Genomic DNA, 14,382 nt, shown 5'->3' with positions numbered 1-14,382 from the left:
TCGACACAGTCACTCTAGCGCGTACTGTCTATGCTGCTACGGTGCCAGTGTGCCTGGTAAAACACTGCTGTAGCAGTGATCGCGTATTTCACCAGCCAACCGTGTCTAGACTTCAGTAGTTGAACGGAATGTACACATAGTGAGGGCATTTATTTGATATTATTTAGATCTGATAACGCGGTTTGCAAGGGCAGCGTAAATGATCTCCACACAGGCCGAGCCCAACAGAACTTACGTACTCATAAGGTACATCAAAGAGATCGACGTATATTAGCTACCGACACAAAGCTTTCTTTAGTTCCACTTAGCAAGGTTTGCCTAAAACATTTAGAAGCCCTGAAAAACATATCTGCTTACATAAATCGCTCCTACTTGAGGCACCACGAGGCTTAATAAACTTGCTCTATGGGCTAGTCACATTCAGTTTCTCCTGGACAGGCAATCTTAACAAACGGTAACGCCCCACAAAGAAAAAAAACTACCTGGTCTCTCTAGCAGCACACTTCGCGGTGACATTAAATAATTGTGCTGGAATGAAATTTTTTATTACGTTTCAGCATCGGCCGTAGACTCAGTTCATACAGCTAGACTGAAGTCGACAGCTAGATAATGAGCACATTGTATGGGATTGTAAATTTAAACTATGTTTTGACAACATTCGTATTCTTCATGTGGAAGCTTAACCACATGGAAAAGCCCACCTTTTTTTGTGTTAAACCTGCCCTGCTTGGGTTCCAGCGCCACAGCTACAGGAAACTAAAAGTAAAGGATAGTGTGACAGAACGGAAAATGACACAGGTGCACAAGAGGGCGAGTTATGTGAAAGGAAAACACAGGATGTCACTATGTTGGAATATTTTCGTTTTGTGTGGGCAGACGTTTTTTTAATGCTGATACACTTCAGCATGAGGTACTTTGGGAGTGAGCCACTGCTTTCCTTTTAGAGTCTCACAGTGGAAACGGCGTCAAAACATTCCAGGGGCGCGGAAAAGAGCTGAGTTAGAGCTCACCGAAGCAGAACCATTTCACTTTCTGATTAACAAGTAGCATCGGGCAGCAGTGTCAGGAAGGGAACATGGCAGCGCCACGCGGGTTACACGAAGTTGAAGGTGAATAACTCAGTGTTTTAGTGCTTTTTGCCTGTCAGGAAGGTTTTCTGCCCCACATTGCTAAGAGGGAGTGGGAAGGGGCAGGAAAGCCCAAATATGTGCTCTTTTTTTCGTTTTCTGGTCTAAGGTGGGACCTATATAAAGAGGAGACCTCGAGGATGTCTCGTATCACGCTCCTGCTAAGAAGCACCCAGACCCCGACGCTCCTTTCAAGCCCATCTCGAGCATCATGAACTCCCTGGTGAGCGATTGTGTGATTGTACCGCAAAACGCGGGTGCATGGATGAAAAGCGAAAAATATGCCATAAATTCGATTTTGTAGCCGGTAGCAGGGGTTTCAGTGATTTTTTTTTTCTATTTTGAGCCGCCTTCAGTTACCGGTCTAGGTCAGAGGTATCAACTTTTACTTTCCTTTTTTTCGTAAATAGTGCTCAACGCTTCGACTGTTAAATAGAGCTAAACCTGGAGCTACGCACTACACATTTTCCAAGTGCCGCCTGATCAGCCGCAAATTATTTTTTTTTGTTAATCTGGAGAGTACTGAAATGCGTAGCGGGCGACTAGGTGCTGACTGAGCAGTACTTCACCCTCTGCTAATGTTAGTGCTCAAAAACAAACTTCTCAGTGGTTTTACAGGTAAGTTATTAATCGTACGGTGTCAGCTATTGCAAGTGGCTAGAACATTTGAAATGTGCACAGCACACCGGTTCTAGTTTGTGCATGTAGTTATTCATAGCTGAGCAAAATAAGCTACAACCACAACAGAAAACAATTTTCTTAATTAAAGTAATTTGGGCACGTCCACATAATCGTTTGAGTAGTCTGACGTGTACGAGGCACATTGGTGGCAGTTGAGAAAAAAAAAACAAGTTAGCAATACAACGCAAACGTAATGAGTGACCGATCATTCCAACGTTTCTGCACCCCACAACATATTTCTTGAGCACCCCTTGCGCTCAGGAAATTTCAGCATGCTTTTAATACTAGACTGGGTTGAAAAGCTGCAACGCCCGGATAAGTCACCTTTGATCCCCCAGATTGATTCTTAATAACGACCCTCAGCATTGTAGCGAGCTGAAGGAGGAAAGCAGAGTACACCGATTTAGGTAAGAACACAGAAAAAGGGCACAAGTGGCACAGCCCTGCGTCTGGTGTGCCTTCTTAAGGTGGATGAGGATTCACGTCTGACATGGAAAGAAGCCACCCAGAACGCAGTGCTCTGTATGGTTGGCCCTTATTTGAAGCTCTTCTACCAAATTGTTCATTGTTCACACCCCCTGCAAAAATACCCAGGAGGTCCACACATGCGGCTTACTGGCCTAGGTATGGTCCGCCGGGATAATAATGGTATGAGGCATGCCCGCGCACGCAAGTAAAAGCCCACCAAAATTTGTAAGGGCTTGTCTAGACCACTCTCTTGTTGAAAATTCAGCAACGATGTTCTTACATGCATCACGATGTTGACGACGCTTAGTAACTTACTTCTTATCGTGACGGACTAGTTAACCACAAGACACAGAGACGGCCTCCCTCAAGATTATGCATGCCAACAGTGATGACGCATGCATAGGTGGCAGAAAATTTTGAAAAAATTTGAAACCAGAGGAATTTGGTAAATAGTGATGGTTATACTAGACAGTGGTTAACTAACCTCGTGAGCGAAGCGAACACAGGTAAATAAGCGCCTAACAGGTTGAATTCGGCCACGATTAGACGGATGAAGAACCAGGAAGTGGGGAGAGTGATGTGTTTTTTTTTTATTTTATAAACTGTAGTTGGTGCACTGCACGTTTTGAAAAGCTGAAATTTCGCGTGATACGCACAATCGAACGCTGCTGACTATATATCACTGTGTTTTTTTATCTTTTAAGCGTTCCTAATGACCGAAGAAGCCTGCGTGGCTGTAAAAGTAAAAAACGCGGTCCGGCAGTAAAACAAAAAAAAAGTGTAAATGTCCATCTGAGTAGGAGCGCTTGTTTTGCGATTAATTACGTGTAGTTCCTCTTACACAGTGTGAATTGTAGCGCATCTTCTCTCCCCTCGTACATTTAAAAGCGTGCTCTGATGATCAATCCTTGTTACTCCTATGAAGGCTGGCCCTTCAGCCAAAAACGTTGGTAAGCCTTTGTTTGGGCTTTTAAACGTGCAGCGAACTGTAATCACTTGTTATTAGTTCTCCTGGACCAATGGAAAGTTTCATTTTTCCGATATATATATATATATATATATATATATATATATATATATATATATATATATATATATATAAGGTTAGTAGGGACAGAGACACACGAGAAGGACATTAAAAATAAAAATAAAAGTTTACTGACGGTTCAGGGAGAGGACTCCCTTTCTTCAGAGTACTATGAAAGGGAGTCCTCTCCCTGAAACGTCAGTAAACTTTTATTTTTATTTCTAATGTCCTTCTCGTGTGTCTCTGTCCCTACTAACCTTATTTTTTCGCTCTCTGTGTGAGTTTTTGATATATATATATATATATATATATATATATATATATATATATATATATATATATATATATATATATATATAAGGTTAGTAGAGACAGAGACACACGAGAAAGACATTGAAAATAAAAATAAAAGTTTACTGACGTTTCAGGGAGTCCTCTCCCTGAAACGTCAGTAAACTTTTATTTTTATTTTCAATGTCTTTCTCGTGTGTCTCTGTCTCTACTAACCTTATTTTTTCGCGCTCTGTGTGAGTTTTTGATTCCAGACTATATATATATATATATATATATATATATATATATATATATATATATATATATATATATATATATATATATATATGTGTATATATATATATAATTTGAGGCTATGTTTGGTCTCTCTCTTGCAGGTTATCGCAGTGGCTGTAATCTGCGGCCTACTGACCACGGTGTGCTGTGGCGGATTTGGCGGGGGCGGCCACAGCGTTATAGTCGTCAAAGGTGTCCACAGTGGTGGTTCTGGCGGCGGAGGTTTCGGGCATGGGAGCGCGGCATCAGCCATAAGTGCGGGCTCGAGCCATCCGCAGGTTGTGCAAGGGCCCACGTACGTCGTTAAGACGCTTCACCAGGTACCGTCCTCTTGCTTCTTCCCGTCCATGGAGCAAAGTTGATGGATTAATCATTATTGGGCTTAGAGGAAAGCAGCAGTTCAAAATAGCTAACTTGTTCCGGTACAGTGCTTCGCAAATACACAAAAGGAGTTCAGGGAGTTCAGGTTATGGTGATCCACAGTTCGAGCCTCACAAAAACCTTCCGTTTTTCAGTTGAAGTTTGAAGTTTGATCTCCCTTTTTAGACCTGTGCAATGAAAGGAACGGAATATGTTATCTGGCTTAGTGTGAGGATGAGGGATAATGCCAACTGGAAGCGATCTTTCTTTGTCCCTGTCCGATGTTTCTTTGTGCAGGGCCAAACTGTCACGCCAGTATTCAGATTGGAAGTGACTAGTAGAGGGGGGGGGGGGAGGGGGGAGAGTGTTCAGTCATCGTGACGTGGGCAACATAATACTTACCCGAGGGCCGCAGCTTGCTGACTCCTGGCCTACAGGGTGTTTAATGCTCACTTCAAATACCCCGGACGAAGTGCATTAAACTGTAGTTTGTCACAATGAGCAGCTCAAATCCTATTCAAAATTCGACGCGCTGAAATGCAAATTTGCATATTTCGCGCTATGAGCCAGAAACATGCGGTGTGTGGCGTTACAAATTAGTGCGCACGCGATAGACCACAAGAAATGGGGGAGGGCGTTTGAAGCTTTGAAGCCTCCGCGAAAGCTAATCAACGCGGAAGGACTAACTGTAGGAAAACGTTGGCGCCGAGCCTAGAGAAAGCCAGCAATAGTGCAGCGGAAAAGACGCAGGACGCGTGACTACAGCACTCGCCTTCCCGCGCAGAAGTAGGGGGGAGGGGGGGCAGAGATCTCGTACACGACTGGCCGCACCTTCGAGCATGGCCTCGGCGACCAGCAACGGCGTGAGGGAAGGACAGTGGCCGCGCCGATAGGGGTAAAGGACGGTGGGCGCCCAGTGAAAGCAGTCTCATGCGCAGACGTAAAGATAACAAGTAAGGTTTATTCGGGTCCGCTTAGTGGCCAAAATAAAGCAAAGGACACCTTACTTGCGCACCCAGAGCAATCTGCATAAGATCATCCCGTAACGTGTTACAGCGGAGATATACATAGCTAAGTTTTCATAGATTATTCGTGTCCGGGTCAGAAAACTCCCGAGCGCCCGCTATGAGGCGGCGAATCCAACCATTAAAGTATGTGCTGACACCTCGCATAAGAAACCACCCAATGCTACATAACGCCGCTTTCTGTTAAAGTGCGGAACAAACAAGTGAGGTTTGCGCTGACACCGGGCGTAGCAAGAGGAAACTAGGAAACCGCCCCAACTGCATAGCGTTCGGAAGTCGGTGCGATCGTAAATTCAGCTGCCTCGGACGAAGAGCAGGCCGCTTATGAAGACAAACTCCGCGAACGTAATGGCGACTGCGGCGGGCAGCGAGTAGCATCGAGGGTCGTGCTCGAGAGTTTGCTTGCTCGACCGGAAAGCGGGTGCCGTGAAGCGGAGAAGGCGGTGAATGCTATATTTCACACGGACCATCAGGACATACCTTTCGGATTCAGTTGTGCGGTATGATACAGGATGTGATTCATAGCCGATTTGATGGTGATTGGTAATCTTCGAGATATCGCGAAGCGTGAACGCGCTGGGCTGCTGCTTGCCTCTCCTGAAAAGGCTTACGTGGCAACGTATACACTGTGGGAGACTTGCTCGGATTCCTCAAGGGGCAACTACATTGCAGCGACGGCGACAAGCGACGCGAAAAACGTAACTCAGTGGGTACAACAAACAGATAGTGGGGGCAACAGCGAGAAGCGAAAAAAATTATACACTGCCGCCAATGCCCTCCATCGTCGTCGCTCTTCGCTGCCGCTCGCTTGTGTGCTGCTTCTGGCTGGCAAAAAGCGCACGACGACAACTGCCCGCCCGTCGCCTGCCGCTGTCGTCACCCCGGCGGCCTGTGTATAAATTTTTTCGCCTGTCGCTGTCGCCCACACGATCCTGTTTGCTGGGACCATTGAGTTAAGCTTTGTGCTTCGCTCGTCGCTGTTGCTGGGTGTGGTTACCCATTTACTGTGCGCTGTTGTGCCACGGCTCTGTATGACAAACGAATACGTGTGCGCCCTCAGGGGCTACACAGCTCCGCTGGTCACCCGCCTTCAGAGGGCAGAATGGGTTTGAGAATTTTCAAGACGTTTTTCTTTTTGTTTTTTGTTTTTTGTTTTTTCAGGTTAAGAAGGTTTCGCAAGGTGGTGCGCTCGTTGGAGGTGGTCACTCTGGTGGACATGGAAGCAGCCTCGGTCTCGGCAGTGGATACTCTCATGGCTTTGGGGGTGGATTCTCTGGCAGCTACGGTAGCTTCGGTAAAGGTTACGGTGGCATGGGAGGACACGGCGGCTGGTGGTTCGTACTGCTTCTTTTCTTCTTGTCTGACTTCTTGTTTAAACTGGGAGTTCTCGATTCTTTCGACGTATAATTAGCGTTTAGTGCATGTCTATTACTTTCATAGACTTTTATATGGTTTAATTGCGCTTTTATGCAGATTTCTGCTCATGGAAACCGCGTAGCATCACTAAAAGACATCTCCAACAGTGTTTTCGATTAATGGGTTCATACCGGCTCTCGAAATTGCCCGGCTAGCAGCATCAGTGCGACCGCTCTCATGCGCTAACATCTATGAGGCTCAAACGAAACGTTCACATTATTGAGGTATAACATTGTTGAATAATAAAAGTGAACAGTATCTTGGATTAGTTCCTTGAATTGATTTAACGAAAGGGAGTACAGAATTATTATTGAGCCAAATGTGTCTAAAAGAGGAGAGCCCGCTGAATTGAAAACAGTCTCTGAGTTTGAGAACCATCCATTTCCGAATGCTTGCTCAATGCTACCGAAAAAGTCAGCGTGCCTGAAATCAGCGTGCCTGAAATTCTCCTGTAACTTTCGCAGCTAAAGAGATAGAGGTAGCTGCGCAAACGGCTGCGGAGAATAGTTCTGTACATCGTTGTACTGCGACTATTATAAAATATGAAGTCACTAGTTTTTCGTAATCAAGTAAAATGTTATTGAGCTAACTACATCAAAGACATTTCGTCGCAACTTGAAATAGACGTACTGTGCACGGAAGTGGTCGTCGGGGACGTACACTGCTTCTTAGCATACCTAGGTGATTTACCAATTAAAACTATAAAGTTGAATTGTTTCTCACGGCAAGTGTACTGTTTACGCGACGGAGCCAATATATGCTTGTCATTCCTTGAGCAGCCTCCGGAGAGACCGCTTGAACTGTTTTATTTATTTGTGTGTGTGTGTGTCATGGTGGTATGGGGAAGTTGGTACGTTGCGAGCGGCGTTACTGATTAGAAAAGCTGTGACACTTCCCGTAATTCGTTTTGTGTTAATGGTTTGCGTCATGGTTTTAACACAAGGACTGATGTATTCCGTCCTTGTATTCGTGGTCAGACCTAAAATTAAGAATACAGATGGCATAAGTAACCACTATTGGAATGTCCTTCTGAAGGTGAAAATAGGCCGTCTATCAGCTGGTTTTCTCACATCTGTAGGCCTCCTCACCTGTTTCCCAAAGCCAATCGGCACAGCGTGCCCGACGGGTTTCGTGTTTCATTGTCGCATAACGCAGTAAATGTCTCTCGTTATTTTTTTCTGTGGCTTTATTTTATGTTAGTATTTTCGGGGCAGAGCTGATCAGGCTGTGTCCGTTCCGAGAAAGCGAATCATGAAACGGTTGGCAACAGACGTTACTTTTAGGAATTTGCAAGATGTTTGCAGTTGGCTGTGTATACCATCGATGGGGATATCGTTTGTTTATTTTTTTTTTAGTTTGCATCTCACTCTCGAGTGCCAATTTAATTCGGTAAAATTATAGTTATGGTGGTGACGCATAAAATTTTCATGAGAAAATGTTATGCGTCCTACATCAAGGCCATGCAGGTTACACGAATCAGATGGAGCAGCAGATCGCACTAACGCAATCTGTACTAGGCCAAGTGCTTTTAACAACCGCAAGTGAAGCCTAAGGAATGATTTTTTTTTCTCTACAGGTAATATCTGGATGCAACCATTGGACTTCAACGAAGACCAGCTCAGGGCTTAAGATCAGCCCTACAGTGACAAGCACTTACTGAAAATATGTATTGTGGGAAATGTGTAAATAAATACTTACAAACTACGCAACAGAATCTCAAATGGTGGGTGTATGTGTCGAGGAGGTAGATTAACCATGATAGATCGAAACCCTCATTATTGAGACCAATGTTATACGAATTCAATAGTTTGTTATCCCTCACTGGATACACCCTTCCGCAGGCACAGCTTGCCACTGCTCGCGGCCTTGTATTGCTCTGTGCTCGTAAAAAGCTATTTCTGATGTGGGGTTCGAAATAACGGGAGTAGTTACCCAAAAACATGTTTGTCTCACTGCTTTATTCGAGAATTCATTAGCTAGTACCTCCGTGTCTTCGGACTAGTACCTCCATATTTGTCGTGCTCTTAAAGGAGCCATGAAGACAAAATACAAGTTTGTTTTATTCGAAATATTTCGTGTTTTATAGTGCCTCCAGCACTTGTCAAACGATGCTTTATTCACTGAGACATTAATCAATTTAAGTTAAAATTTTGATTTTCCCGCTAAATCATGTGTTTTCGTGGTCCCAAATGACATCACAGGAACCTACCGCTCTGCAGCCTAGGGTACCTTTATTCACGCGTCCGCCGTACAGGGTGGAGACACGTATACGCTGGCGCCGCCATTTTGGGTCACTCGCTCGCCGCCGAAGCAAGTCATCGTATCAAAACCGCGCTAAAATTATCGGCGCAACGCGGTTTACTGTCGAAGTTTGAATCATCGTATCTGTTTCGCCTTGCTGGGTCTCGTGGGAAACGAAAAGAACAACGCGTTGAGCACGTCGTCCTAATTGCGGCGGCACGGGACCATTCAAAGGGTGTCTCCACCCTGTACGGAGGCGCTGGCAAAGAGGTACCCTACGGCGGCGTTCGCGCGTTTGTTTACGTTGAACCTAGACGGCGCCAACATACCGGGGCAAGCCGTATTAAAACCTGGCTTGTTTTTGTTCTGGGACAAAATAATGGTCTCGTGAAACATTGTGCTCGCTCGACAAATATGGTCACGTAAGACACCGTTGCTTGCGTAAATCGGCCAGTGTAGTCTGAGACAACCCCAAATCCCGCAGTGCTGTGCAGGTAAACCAAGCATAGTGCGCGCAGTACCAACAGCGGTACGCATCAGTACTTCTATGTTTACTGTGCTTTCGTAACTTCCACTGTTTGTCCCACCATTCGTATTGCTTTAAAAAGAATGTGCCCTAAATTTAAGCACAAAGAGCTCGTTCTGCAAGCTTATAAGCTCAGCCTAATTTGCGTTTGCTTTTGCCGGCCTCCCCCAACCGCAGGGCAGGCTAGTATGCCATCATAGGTTCTGTTACTGGAAATGATCGAGTGGGTCGCATGGCCATTCCCTTTTTTCCTAATTATATATAGCTTATCTGAGCGAAGTTTACGTTAAAATTGGTGTCAGTATGATTCTAACGAGGCCGTCCTTTATATGAACCGAACTTGTGTTTTGTCTTCATGGCTCCTTTAAGGGGCTATCAATGCTCGAATCGAAGATCATTTCGCGTTAATCCAGATGGCACAAGACTAACAGTGACGAGAATCTCAGCAGAGCCTTCTAAGTTGAGATTCATTTATTCGGGATTATATTTTCGGCAACCTAAAAACGGAGTTCTTCACCATTACTTGTAAGCAAACACCACATTTTTTTTTCAATTTTTTTAGGGATAGCGAAGTACATTGATCATGGGTCGGCTTCAGCGTGGGAAAATACTTTGCCGTGTGTAGCACGTACGAACCGCAAGATCTCCAAAAAAGAGCGCGTGGACCAGACGAGGTAACTGTCGAAATGATGCGTCCACTGGAGCATGTTTGTTCATCATCATCCTCAGTTTGTGTCCACGTTAGGACGAAGGCCTCACCCACAACTTTCCAATTGATCATATCCGGCGTTGTGCTCATACATCCTTTGCCACCAAATTTCCCTATCTCATCCCTTCACCGAGATTTCCATCTTCCCCTAAATGTAGTCTCGTCTTTCGGAGCCATTTTGTTACCCCTGTGGCACACTGCGTTTGCTAACTAGAGGTTTCAACACAGACGGACGAAGGCTAAACGAGAACGCCGGGTGAAGTAGACACAAGAACAACGTCTTTCACAGAAATAAGCCTACCCAATGACCCATTGGTGTACATTGATTCCAGAACTGGGGTTTTACTGTCACTATTTATGCTCAGTCAAATGTTTACGGTTCGTTTCAGCAAGAGGGTGAAAAAGTCGCATTAGTCTTACAAAAGCAGGCTCTCGCAAACTGACCTATACTCAGACAGATGAACCTGACAAATACTCATATACAGTAAACCATACAGCCAACACAAACCGATAGAAAAATTCGAACAAGCCACAGATATTGGAACCTCTCGATTCGAGCATCAAACGACTGACTGGACCTCTCGGATGTCATTGTACTCCAAGCGATTCCAATCTATTTCAATCTCAGTCCGATAGGAGCCTTAGCGGAGACTAATCAGGCTTTATTTACGGATGAAAACTTTAATAGTAATCTAATCGCTACCCAATCGGAGCACATACGGAGGCAAGTCAGCGAAACTGCAATTGTAGGATACCCATTAGGTATGTTTATTACTGTAAGCCAGTATACCAGCCAGGATCTAAACATTTTCTTGCTACTTCCAAACAGCCAATGCTTCGCAAAAGTTCTGGGAAGATGGAGCGATAGCTCCATATGTGGTGACCACTCACAGATTTCACGACGGCTGCTCGGCATAGTCGCTCTCGTTATTCGCGTTGCGCATCGCTTTAGCTACGCGTGGCTGTAGCAGCACGCTACGTGTCGAAGAGTACCGCCAATACTAGAAGCCCAACGATAAGCAAAGGTTCTTTTCCAGTCGTATCTGAGCGATGGCACCAGCAAAGCCACCGATTACATGGGTAAGGTGTTAGACTGGTAGCTACCGCAGACCGGGTGAGTGAGTGTTTGAGTGAGTGAGTGAGTGAGTGTTTGAGTGAGTGAGTGAGTGAGTGAGTGAGTGAGTGAGTGAGTGAGTGAGTGAGTGAGTGAGTGAGTGAGTGAGTGAGTGAGTGAGTGAGTGAGTGAGTGAGTGAGTGAGTGAGTGAGTGAGTGAGTGAGTGAGTGAGTGAGTGAGTGAGCCATCCAGCCAGCCAGCCAGCCAGCCAGCCAGCCAGCCAGCCAGCCAGCCTACGGCAATTCCATTTCGTTGCGCTTCGGCGCTGCGCGTAGGGATGAACGTAAGGTTGGAAGGAGATTTTTAGGGAGGGGTAAAGTGGGAAGGGATAACTATGCTGCTAGTTACTGTCAGCGTCGAGGCAAATTTTCGGTCGCTGGAAGTAGTAGTCGTTGTCGTCTCCTGGGCATCGCTGTGAAGCCGGTCACCGACGATTGGGGCTGCGGGGTCCAGGAGGAAGAGCAGGCTCAGCGCACGCCACAAGCTAATACCGTACCCGGTAGTCGCTTTAGGCGCCGGGCAGGACCAAAACTAGAGAGCGAGACGTGCGCCATGGTTCTAATCGCAAGTTGGTGAGAGCAGGGTACTGAGGAAATCTGTAGGAGGGGCAGCACCACACTAGATGTTGTAGGGTAGCCGTAGTATGGCAAGTGGTAAAGGTGCTCGGGACACTGGCAGAGGCACCACGGTACGGAGTCTTGTTCTTGCTCCGTGGCCCACGGCGATGAAATCGTTAGAGCACACGCGGCGTAAGCAGTGTTCCCGTCTGAGTTCGTCCTATGGTGACAGTTTCCCGCCACGAGAACTCACGGGAAGGGGGCGGCAGTGATGTGGAGTAGACTGTAAAGGAGGGGTAACGCAGCGCTGAGTGTGTCTGCGTGTGTCCCTTTGTCCTGTCTTCAGGGCGGGTTTTTAACAGCTAGCACAAAAAGGTTACGAAACGTGTATGCTGCGTACGTCCCCGACGAAAAAAAAATGGCTAGAAAACGGCTCGCAAAAGACGTCCGCCGTCGCGAGAACGTCTTATATTTCTGCTAATGTCCGGCTGGCCCAACCTGGTCTAGACGATCTAAAACCGGTTTTGTTAACGTCGAAAAAATCTGGTTTAGAATAAGGATTAAAAAGGACCAGTAAAATTCGTTTTGGGTGTAGTACTGAATCAGTGTATAAGACGTCTTATAAACTCCTGCAAAATGGTTTATACATGGTCGTTGGGACACCACTAATATCTCTGTTGCCCTATTACAGGCATACAAGTTTCCTGGAAACGACGATCAGCCGCCTTTTGTTCTCGCTCTAAACACCATTGCCAAATGAAATAACGGAAAAAGTGCAGTGCACGACAAAATACAACGCCCCGCATCCGTATTTTACACAATCTTCGTAATAATCGAAGCACAATCACTCCAAACACTTTATTGAATTCACTGCAACACACTAGCAAACACTGGAATATATGATTTACGGATTGATTCTGATCAAGAATTATTAGTGGGAAAAGAATATAAATTTCTTCAGAAAATCCCGGCCTTTCTCGCATCGGTCTGTCACTGGCGTGGCAGCGGTGACGATGTCATGGGATGTTCCTCTGAAAAGGGAAAACGTAAAAAAATGAGAATCAGCTCACTGGGATGCGATAACACGAGAATTCAAACTTGCAAACACTTCCAAAACACACTCCAACCGCGCCAAGAGAAGAAAAATGACCCATGCAAATCAAATCGCCAAACGTTGCATACGACACTGCAGTTTTCAAACCGGAATTAATTAGAAACATACAGAACAGCCCCACTAACTCCAAAGAACAAGGGATTTCTCACAAGCCGGTGCCGGGGGCGCATGTGCAGAATGTATTCCGTCCGCTCCGCTTTCACAAACGTCGATGCACAAATGACCGTTGGCGCTATGGACGAAAAAAAAAAGTTAGGAGAAGGCATGCCGTCATTTAGCCAGCCTTCGCAAGCGCAAGTCCGTTGGCGCCACCCTCTTGTTGTTTCCCTTTTCCGAGCCGACGCAGTCAACCCTAGCACGTGACCCATTACTAATGTTAAACTACTTCCATACACAACGCTAATTAGACCTAAACTAGAGTATGCTTGCGCTGTTTGGGACCCTCATACATCAAACAATATTGACTTGTTAGAAAAGATCCAAAGGAGAGCTATTCGGTTTGTTTATTCAAAATTTCATCGCACAGATTCGGTTTCCGAGCTCACGCGTAACAACGGAATTCCAACATTGCAGTCCAGAAGACAGCTTCTCCGCGTTAAGTTATTGTATTTACTTTATCACCGCAAACTTGCTTTGGACTGGAGTTCCTTCTTGAAACCCCTTGCTACTCGCCGTACTCGTCATTCCCATTCTCTGTCCTTAACCCCAATGTTCGCTTCTACCAATCTGTTTAAATTTTCCTTTTTCCCCCGCACAATTAATGATTGGAACAACACACCCGAAAATTGTCTAAACTCTCTTGGTTGATTAGAAGCAAATGTTTAGTTGTGCCTGTGTAGTTGTGCCTAGCGTACTGTTTTATACTTCTGTTCTTGTTTCTGCTTTTTGCTGTTTACTGTTTGTATTAACGTTTGGTTGATATTGTTACCACATTATGCCCCTCCTGCTTGGGCCTCCATGACCTGCAGTATGTTCTTAAATAAATAAATAAATAAATAAATAAATAAATAAATAAATAAATAAATAAATGTTAATTTTCTTGTAATTTCATGCCGGTCCTTGTTCAGTCAGAGCGGGCGTGCTCTCAGCCGGCGTTGTCACGTCGCACAGTGACGCCCGAGGCCCACTAAGACATTACTTTTTATGACAGCTTTATGATTCTCAAGTGTCGCTGTCTCTTAACTTTTGTCTTCCTCCATTGTGGGCGCACCCGTGTCTGTGGTGCACAGTTGCTCGCTCTCGCCTGCGGGTATTTGTCGAGACGCACGAGCGATACGCCTCCGCTGCGTATGAAGAGTCCAGTGCTTGCTTTAACTGCTCGAGCAAATCCGGTCCGCCGCAGCTGATTAAACATGCACGCACAGTACGTTCTTCGCCTCTGCAGGCGTTTGAGCCAAAAAAAAAAAAAAACGCACGGTCTTATGAAGAAAAGATGGTCGTGAAATC

The 14,382-nt window shown here is 45.5% G+C and overlaps 1 protein-coding gene across 1 annotated transcript; it reads left to right on the top strand.

Annotated features, from left to right (window-relative positions):
* The first annotated feature begins 915 nt into the window (after window positions 1-915).
* Window positions 916-8,378, top strand: LOC144170168 (uncharacterized). Its single transcript, XM_077699779.1, has 5 exons — window positions 916-1,109; window positions 1,237-1,350; window positions 3,975-4,193; window positions 6,420-6,592; window positions 8,251-8,378. Exons 2-5 carry the CDS (start codon window positions 1,339-1,341, stop codon window positions 8,252-8,254), a joined length of 408 nt encoding a protein of 135 aa, XP_077555905.1. The 5' UTR covers window positions 916-1,109; window positions 1,237-1,338; the 3' UTR covers window positions 8,255-8,378.
* The last annotated feature ends 6,004 nt before the right edge of the window (window positions 8,379-14,382 follow it).

This window comes from Haemaphysalis longicornis, unplaced genomic scaffold, assembly GCF_048455015.1.
Source record: "Haemaphysalis longicornis isolate Haplotype H1 unplaced genomic scaffold, Haemaphysalis longicornis Haplotype H1 scaffold_1, whole genome shotgun sequence".
Lineage (NCBI taxonomy): Eukaryota > Metazoa > Arthropoda > Arachnida > Ixodida > Ixodidae > Haemaphysalis > Haemaphysalis longicornis.
This window is presented reverse-complemented; position numbering and strand designations above follow the sequence as displayed.

Coding starts and splice junctions, on each gene's coding strand:
- LOC144170168 (XM_077699779.1), top strand. Junction 4,194..6,419: donor TCGTTAAGACGCTTCACCAG/GTACCGTCCTCT, acceptor TTGTTTTTTCAG/GTTAAGAAGGTTTCGCAAGG.